Below are 9959 nucleotides of genomic sequence, written 5' to 3' on the forward strand. Positions count from 1 at the left end.
TAAGAAAGAAAATATCTAGAGCCATAAAATGACTCCTACTGAGAACAAAGACATTTTAAAATTTTGAGACCAATGTTTCAGTAGAAATTATATTTTTAAAAAACTAAATTATGCCAATGATATTTAATTATCACATCACTGTGAACTGTCAAATCATAGAATAAAGCTGTGTAAAAACATCACTGTTAAGAAACTACTGTAGAAAGTACAATGAAGACCTAAAGAAATTATCCAAGAAAGTACATGCAAATACTACAATTATTTTGGAAAAGTGATATGACAAAAAGTTTAGATTATATTCGTAAATTAAAATTTTAAAATTAAAACAAGTGAGTCAGTTATTTCAGTAAAATAAATTGCTGATACACTAAGGAAGTGGGATTGATTATACATGTTTAAAATGGAAATGAACTATCAAGTGGCTGAATGAATCACTATTGATAGGACACCACAGTGAGTGAAAGACACCCATCAAAAAGTGCTATTACATAGAGGTTACCTCATGAGGTCCCAGATGACTGTTCATTGAGCATTTCTATTTTCTCCTTCTCCAGAAGATAAACAAGTAACATGGAAGTTGAAAACTACACAGGAGTGGCACAATTCTTCCTCTTGGGCCTTTCAGATGATCCAGAACTTCAGCTCCTTCTCTTTGAGCTGTTCCTGTCCATGTACCTGGTCACAGTGCTCGGAAACCTGCTCATCATCCTGGCCGTCAGCTATGAATCCCACCTCCACACTCCCATGTACTTCTTTCTCACCAACCTATCTTTTGTGGACATCTGTTTCATTTCCACTACAGTCCCAAAGATGCTGGTGAACATCCAGACACAGAACAAAGGTATTTCCTACGTAGAGTGCTTAACTCAGGTTTATTTTATAATGATTTTCATGGGAATGGATAATTTTCTTTTGACAGTGATGGCCTATGACCGCTTTTGTGGCCATCTGCCACCCCCTGAGATACACACTCATCATGAAACCTCAGCTCTGTGGACTCCTTGTTCTGATGTCCTGGGTCATCATTTTCTGTGTCTCCCTTATTCATATTCTCCTAATGATGCCACTCATCTTCTCTGCAAGCACTGAAATCCCTCATTTCTTTTGTGAACTGGATCAGCTTCTCAAGGTGGCCAGATCTGATATCCTCATCAACAATATCTCTCTGTATGTTGCTACTGTCCTGATAGTTGTGCTGCCAGTCTCCGGGATCATCTTTTCTTACTCTCAGATTGTCTCCTCCTTGCTGAGAATGTCCTCCACTGCAAGCAGGTATAAAGCCTTTTCCACCTGTGGATCTCACCTCTGTGTGGTCTTACTGTTCTATGGAACAGGACTTGGAGTTTACCTGAGTTCTGCTTGGACCGATTCTTCCCATGAAAGCCCTGTTGCCTCTGTGATGTACACTGTGGTGACCCCCATGCTGAACCCCTTCATCTACAGCCTGAGGAACAAGGATGTGAAGGGGGCCCTGGGAAGACTCCTCAGCAGAGCAGCCTCTGGTCCATCATGGACCAGTGACCTCAGAACTAAAGGGATGTTACAATCCCTAAAACAGATGCTTTGAATTTCAGTATAATGGCTCCTTTTCTCTCCTAAATAACATACTTAATTTTTGTTTTGTTTTTTTTTTTTTGAGAAAGGGTCTCACTATGTAGTTGAGACTGACCTGGAACTCACTATGTAGCCCAGGCTGGTCTCAAACTCACAGTGATCCTCCTTCCTCAGCCTTCCAAGTGCTGGAATTACCAGCATGCACCACCACACCTGGCCTAACATGCTTAATTTCTGATGTTCCTAAAGCACTTGTTTTATTTTGTATATATTTTTGATATTTGTTTCTCTTCAACAACTCCCTCAGGATTTTCTTTGTATTTGCCTTTTTATGCATAGTGCATAATGTTTCAAATTAAATAAAATTTCTCACACATTGATGATACTGCTAAAATATTGGAAGCACAAATATCATTGGCAGATATGATCTTATTTAAAATAATTGCTTGATGTTAATGTTCTTTGCCACAGTATTGTTATATTCTAATTTTCCCAGAGTAAAGGGTATAAAAGTCATCAGAGTACTTACCATATCAGATCTGTTCTTGTCATTTTGCTTATATGACGTTATTATTGAAATATTGCCTTTGAAATAATTTCTTTCAGTCACATAATTTCTGAAGTTAAGTACATGAGGTTGGGACACTAAGCACATGCTCCTACATTTGTTATCTATTGTAATTAGTGCTAAGACAGTGGTTAGATTTTCAACATGAAAACTAAAATCTACTTTCAAAGCTACATTTCTTCACTTGATTTCAAGTGATGTGATGCCCAAAGTAACTCTGAGATTTGTAATTTTGGGGAATCTTTTTTCTCTTCTCATTTATTTTCCTTTCATTACTTTTTCCCCTTATGTTTCCTTCCTAATTTTCTTCCTTCCTTCCTCCCTGTGGACCTCCTTTTTTTCTTTATCTTCTCATTTATTTTCCTTTCATTACTTTTTCCCCTTATCATGTTTCCTTCCTAATTTTCTTCCTTCCTTCCTCCCTGTGGACCTCCTTTTTTTTCTTTCTCCCTCCCTCCTTTCTTTTCTGAATTCCTTTTCTTCCTTCCTTTAATTCCTTCCTTCCTTGTTTTATTCTTTCTTTCCAGCATTCTGTCTTTCTCTGCTTCCTCATTTTTTCCTTTTATCTCTTCCTCTTTCCTTTGGGCATGTTTATTTGATAATATTAACTTGTTCTATTTATTTTTAAGGATTAATAATATCCTTCTGTGTATCCATTCATCCAATGGTAAATATTTTGGTGATTTCCAGCCTTTGGCTCTTGAATATAATAAATACACAAGCACATGTATTTGTTTAAGCACAATCATATGCTACAGAATGATGTTTTACTCAAGTCTGTATCTGCTCTGGGGTCACATAACATTATATGGCTTAGTGAAATCCTTTTCATCTTTATTTATTTAAGAACACTGTATGTTATTGGCAATAATGACAAAAAAAATCTCCAGCACAGATCTTTTCTTCTAAAAAACCCATCCTACTTGTTAAGCAGCAAATGATTATGCTTGTTTCTAATTACTAAAGAATTATATCTAGAAGTGGAATAAATTACTAGTTTAGAAAGTCATTTTGTGCTTAGAATCTTCAAGAACAGAAAAACACATTTAGCACTTTAGTGTAAAAATCTTCTAATATCTTCATATAATCATCAGTACTTGTGATTCCAACTTTATGGAAGTGTAGCCTACCATTGGAATTCAAGTTGTATCTTATTGTGATTTTGACTCGCAATTTTCCATGACTGCCTACAAATCTTTTCCAGTCATTCTTTTTAGATTCCATATGTGATGTATCAAATGTCTTTTCAAGGTTTTGCTCCTTTTGAAATAGTGAAGTGAATAATTTTACCTTTGACCTGTAAGATTTCTTTGTACATTCTAATAATGTGAACCTGATCAGGTACTTGTTTTATGAATAAATTACCCCACTGTGTGTTTCTACACTTATTTTTTTTTAATTTAAGTTTAATTTATTGGTACATTCTAGGTAGACAGTACAGTTACATTCATTACTGGGATCTTATACGTTTACATGCCAGGTCTTGGTTCTCATTTTTCCCCTTGCTCCCCCCTCCCCCCTTCCTAACCTCCCCCTTCAAACACTTTCTACACTTATTTTAATTATGCAACTTATTATTAACTATATTCATGATTGTATACAGTAGATCTCTTGAATTAGATCTCCCAACTGAAATTGTATTCTTTGACAAATGTCTTCTCAACTATGATCCATTATCTCTGGTATCCACCATTTTTTCATGGGACTGAATGTTTCACATTCTACAGGTGAGTTGATGCAGTTTATCTTTCTATAGCTGCCACATTTCTCTTAGCAGAACGTTGTGTAGCATCATCCATGTTATGTAAAATGACTTCCTTCTCTTTATGCTGCATTAGTGTTCCATTCGTTTTATTTCCCATATTTATTTCTATAATCATCTGTTGACAAAACCTTAGCCTAATTACATATCTTGGTATTGTGAATAATGCTGCCATGATTATGGGACTATACTTGTATCTTTATATATTGATGTCAGATAATATGGATACATGTATAGTAGCAGCACTGCAGGATCACATAGTAATTTTAGTTTCAATTTTTTGAAGAAATACCAAAAATTTCTATGACAGCTACACCTTTATTAGTATTCAAGCTTCCCCAGAAAAACAGAATCAATAGGATAATCGTGTGTAAATATGGACTCATAGAGGATAGATAGATAGATAGATAGATAGATAGATAGATAGATAGATAGAAGATAGGTGAAACTAGCTGGATAGATGTATGAAATAGCAATGGGTAAACCTTTGCACACATTGTGTTAGATTTTGAGTGTATATAAATGATGATTACCTACCCTTGATCTGGCCAATGATTCATGTAAAAACATAAATCTGATGGTTTGTCAGCTTTCCACAGTAAAGCACTTTTAGAATTCAAATAACTAACATAGAGTTAATAAACCTCAAATAGATGATGTTAATATTTCTATTTACTGAATTAATACCAGGGGTGTGCATTATCAATTTCATCCTAGAGTTTTTAAGCTACTTATAATTAAAGTAAGGTATTAGAAGCCATGAGAGTCAAAAATGTGCCCCAGTGAAATTAGCTAATATTTTGCAACTGATTTTGGAATCAGTTTTTATTACAAAGCCCATATGTTGAACAATGCATTTCTCAATAATATGTTGATCATGACAGTTTCCCATTATTTATCTGCCTCTGTGGAAAATACTGTTCTAATCACTACATTCAATTATAACTTCAGAACCATACTTTCAATTAAGAAATGGTTTTCAGAGTTTTACAGATACACATGTTAAATAATAATCAAAGTCATACAGTTTATAATAGGTTCCATGTGAAATTCTAGAATGCACACATAAAATAAAATCTTTTGATGTAAGAATGGAAATTTCCATTAGTAAGGGAAATATTTAACTTATTCTAGGTACATAATTATTTCACGCCTTTGGAAGAAATGTTCTGTTGCATTTCATTTGCTGCTGAAGATTCTGAGAGTCATATGGGAGCTAGAAGTTTAAATATCAATATATATATTTGCTTATTTTTTAAAGAATCTTTATGGCTTATGTTTTGTGCTAACTACTTTGAAAATAATGATGCACTATGCAATAATTATTGTTATTTTCTTATTGTTTGATTATGCAAATTTGTTTTATTTCTTCATAAAATGAAAATAACATATGAAATAAATATGAAAAAGACAAATATATACTGTTGCAGCATCTAAAAGTATCACATTCCTTCTACTACTAGTATTCATTATTCTAATCAAAGTTTGTTCTATACTTTCAGTGGCTGCTGTCAACTTTACAAATATTTCCCATTCAAGGTATCAATACACCATGAATGTCTACTAAATCATTAAGTGAAAAAGGAAAAATCACAGCTTTACCTGTGGGGATAGGCTGCCAGGTGATATCAGAAAACAGGGCTACCCTCTCATTTGTCAAGGCCCTCGGTGATCAGTTGGGTGAAGAAAAGCTCACTTTGGCTGGTGACAGGGATATTGGTATTGTTGTGTAAAGTAAAACAGACAAAAGCTATAGGTAGCTGTCATACAACTGCTAATAATGTTCAGACACCACAAAAGCCATAGAGCAACTGAAACCAGAAGGCCACTATTAACTTCTCAGCTGTGTACCTGAGCACAGTCATGTTTAAAACCAGCTTCATTTCCCAAGAATATTTTGAGGAACAGTAATACTTCAGTTCACAAACACTTCTGTTCATGAACAATTTGGTTCTCAAACAGAAGAATCAGCAAAATTTTGCTTCGATTCATCAACTGCATATCAGGTGACAATATGACCATGGCCATCTTCCCCAGAAGCAAATTAAATTTGCCAATCAAGGTGGCACTGTATTACAATTGCCGACAACTCACAACATACAGTTTTTCTTCCACGTTATAAATTATTACTCAGGTTCACTCACTAAATGTAAGCAAGCCTAATTATCCAAGGGAAAGAATAACATAACATAAACTGGTTGGATTTTTATGGAAGGAATCAGTAAGTGACACACAGAGGCAGCAGAATAGAGGTAAAATAATAAATTTTCTTATTAATAAGGGTCGATAACACATAAGCCACGCCTGGATCGACAACTCACTTGGTTACAATTCCTCCTTTAATAGGGTTTAACAGCCTTGACTTTATTTGTGTGGTTACATTTCATTCTCACAGTTTAAATCACGGTCAGAAGAGTTAATTTTAACAGCCTTGACTTTATTTGTGTGGTTACATTTCATTCTCACAGTTTAAATCACGGTCACAGAAGAGTTAATCTTTGCAACCCAGATGTAACACTTCTTTGCAGTTGGCGAGTTCCACCTTTAAGATTCACTTAGTTAACTATTCTAGTTCATAGGAAGGAGGTATTCAGGGTCAGGGGAGCAAATGTTAGCAATGAGTCCTTTCATTTGGACACTTTTATGAGCATGTGGCTCCAGTCTGATCGGAGCTCAAGACCTTGATGTGCTCTGTTATCAGAGGGTAAGACCAAATACCTCATTCAGCAATTAATGCTTTTGATGCCTATTAGTTTTGAGCTAAACAAAGCAAACTGCTGTTAGAGACAGCAGAAGCCATTTTACATTGTAGCACTTTATAGGTTTTTGCTGCTTACAAAAGTTTTCCCTATCAGGATAATTACTGCAGGACAAATGCAAAAAAGGGAATGATGTCGCCAGAGATAGACCAGAGACCGGCTTTAAAACCCTAAGGGCTCCGGGAATGTGAAGGGAGCAGTGAAAAGAATTGAATTGGCAAAAGAAAACTGTAGGAGGGTGGCAAGGGAGCAGGAGGAAATAACCTAAAAATCAGAGGTAACTATGACAAATTGTTGAAGGACATAACTTTCAGATGGTATTTTTTAAAAACCTGCCTCTTGTATTATTACTATAAGATTATTTCTAGCTTACACAATCGAGTTGGATCCCTTTCAGAACTGGTATTACAAATTTTTATGAAGGTTTCTAAAAGCTAACATTTAGACAGATCCATATAAATGGAAATCTCTGATAATAAAACTTAAGCACCAGTATTTTATTTTTATTTTACTACTATGTGTCTGCCATATATGACGTCTACATTCATCTTAGGGAGTGGGTGCATGTACATCGCACAGCTTGATACATTTTTAATCCCTTTCCCCTTTCCACCTATATCCCTCCCTCTATCTCTTAGATCCTCTTTCCCCATTTTCATCCTTATTGTTAATTTAATATGATGATTTTAGCTCATGTTTTATGACACATAATGATTATATTTATAATGGGTATTTGGTGCATATACATGATGCCACTTAAATAAGATTTAAGAAGTATGGGTATTTTAATTCCCTTGGGTGATTACAATTAAAGCCAACCTTAACAACCAGTTGTTTTAAATGGTGCACATGGGGCCAGGGATTTAGCTCAGTCGTGCCACCAATGCCTCACAAGCACAAGGTCCTGAGTTCGATCCCTGGTACCACAAAAATCAAGGATAGATTCTAGCAGCTAGTTGGGAAAAGCCAAGTTTATAGAGTTTATTGCATCTGTGTGTGCATGGGCTGACACTGGGAGAGAGTAAGCTGAGACAGATATCATCCATGGGTGTATGGGCTAACATTTACATAGAGACATTAGAAGCTAGCTGAGAGAGGAATTAGGCCTATATAGGTATTGAAAGGGCTAAGGAATCTGGGGTGAAATATTTATGATTGATTCCAAGGACAGTCAGCACAGGCGTGTAGACAAAGACTGGACTTTTCAGCACTGGGCAGGCTGTCTTCTGTTTACTGAGACATCGCCTGTTGTTTGCTGATAACAGCCTCTTTGTTTGTCCTGTTTGTGAAGGACTGACTCACTTAAGCCAAACATGGCACTAGTGATAAGGCCTCTAGACAGGACATGCATCAGTAAATGTCTTAGATACAATATCTGAAGAAAACATACATGGAGCATAAAAATGATATACTATGAAATACATATATTTGAAAATATGTCACCGTACTTCACAGCGTGGTCAGGATAGATGATCTAAAATCACAGATGCTTTCTTGGGATATTGATTTAGTCATTATGTTTATGATAGAAGGATTCTGGAATATATACTTGATACAATGAAAGAAAAACCATTGCATATACCTATAATGCAAGCACCCTGAGAAGATGAGTCAGGAAGACCACAAATTTCAGCCCAGCCAAGGTAATTTAGTAACTAGTAAAAAATTAAAAGGGTCTAGAAATGTAGCTCAATGTAAAGGCTTTCAGTTCAATCTCCACTATCAGTGAAAAATGGGGTGGAAGGATAAAATAAAGCAAGCAAGAAAAAAGATGAAAGAAATAGAGAGAGAATAGTAAAGGATCAATATGGAGATATGATTTCTAGAGTAGAATTAAAGCCATGGAGCCATAGCAACAGTGTGAGCAAGGAGGTGGGATCTACAGAAATCAATGTTTAGGTGGGGTTTTTTTTTTCAATGCAAACTACAAGAAGGAGGAAAGAGATGATGAGATTTTGTGGTTCTGCTCCACAGTCTCTGAAGAGCACTTTTAATGTCCCTGTTCCTTAGGCTATAAATGTATGGGTTCAGCATAGGGGTGACAACTGTACACATTAATGAGACTACTGCACTTTTTCTAGAACTAGACATAAAGGATGAAAAGTATTCTGCAATTCCTGTTCCATAGAATAAGCAAATAACTGATAAGTGAGATGCACAGGTGGAAAAGGCTTTATACTTTCCACATGATGAAGAGATTCCCAGAATACAAGAAATAATTTTATAGTAAGACAAAATGATTGCTGTTACAGGAATGAAACCATAGACAGCACCAACAAAATACATGACTATATTTTTAGTAACACTATCAGAGCATGAAAGACTAAGCACCAGAGCAGGATCAGAAAAGAAATTAGAAATTTCCACATCTTTGAAGTAGGAGAATTGTAAGGCAATCAAATTGTGTATCTGAGAATCCAAAATGCTGAACAAAAGAGAAACCAGAACAAAAAAGATACAGAGGTGAAAGTTCAGGATGATATGATATTGCAAGGGGTGACAGATGGCCACAAATCTGTCAAAGGCCATCACAACCAGAAGCATATCATCCATACATGCAAAAACTAGTAAAAGAGACATCTGTGTCAGGCAGCCTGCATAGGAGATGACCCTGCTGTGAATTAAGATGTTTGCAATCATCTTGGGGACTGTGGTAGAGATGAAACAGATGTCAGCCAAGGACAAGGTGGAGAGGAAGAAGTACATAGGGGTGTGGAGTTTGGAGTCAAAGATGATGGTCAGGGTGATGAGCAGGTTCCCGAGCACTGTGACCAGGTACATGGACAGGAAGAGCCCAAGGAGAACAGGCTGCAGGTCTGGATCTTCTGAGAGTTTAAGGAGTTGGAACTGTGATGCACGTATAAGATTTTGTGGTTCCATGTCATGCAGACACCTTTTGAGAAGAAAACAAGGTGGGAAAAGGAAAATAGTGGTCAAATACTCAAACAACAATGAAACATTCGTTGGCTTAAAATATTTAAGACAATGAATAAGATCTTGGACTGTAGTATACAAATGCTAAAATAAAATACATAGTTCAGAAATATTAGGTATCAGTTATCTCAATGATGTTTCAGCTTCTTGTACTTTTTTTAAAAGTTTCCATTCTTTAGCCCTTTTCTTCCTATTACACAAGGGTAGGGGATAGGAAATAAGGGAAAAGAAAAAAATATGAGAAAATGAAAAAATGGAAATAGAGTTTTTGTACATGGGGAAAGGAGGACAGGGTACAGGGAAGGAAAGAGTAAGAGAAAAAAATGAGAACCAAGACCTGTCATGTAAAAGGTATAAGATCCCAATGATGAATGCAATTGTA

The 9959-nt window shown here is 35.8% G+C and overlaps 1 protein-coding gene and 1 pseudogene across 1 annotated transcript; one reads left to right on the top strand and one right to left on the bottom strand.

The window, feature by feature from the left end:
• Positions 1–570: 570 nt before the first annotated feature.
• LOC104851116 lies at positions 571–1567 on the top strand (annotated as a pseudogene).
• A 1553-nt stretch (positions 1568–3120) lies between these two features.
• On the bottom strand, positions 3121–9509 carry LOC104851115 (olfactory receptor 7E24-like). The gene is made up of 2 exons (XM_033757310.1): positions 8572–9509; positions 3121–3146 (listed from the first exon to the last, which is right to left on the bottom strand). The coding sequence occupies exons 1-2, from the start codon at positions 9422–9424 to the stop codon at positions 3121–3123; spliced, it is 879 nt and encodes a 292-aa protein (XP_033613201.1). The 5' UTR covers positions 9425–9509.
• Between the last annotated feature and the right edge of the window lie 450 nt (positions 9510–9959).

This window comes from Fukomys damarensis, unplaced genomic scaffold (genome assembly GCF_012274545.1).
Source record: "Fukomys damarensis isolate Sample0158 unplaced genomic scaffold, DMR_v1.0_HiC HiC_scaffold_30, whole genome shotgun sequence".
NCBI classification, from domain to species: Eukaryota; Metazoa; Chordata; class Mammalia; order Rodentia; family Bathyergidae; genus Fukomys; species Fukomys damarensis.

Excerpts from the sequence above, each read along its gene's own strand:
- LOC104851115 (XM_033757310.1), bottom strand. The coding sequence starts at position 9,424 with ATGTACCTGGTCACAGTGCTCGGGAACCTGCTCATCACCCTGACCATC. Across the intron at positions 3,147-8,571 it reads TCATCTCTTTCCTCCTTCTT|ATTCTAAGCACAAAATGACT; the intron begins GTAGTTTGCATT and ends CTGTTCTTGAAG.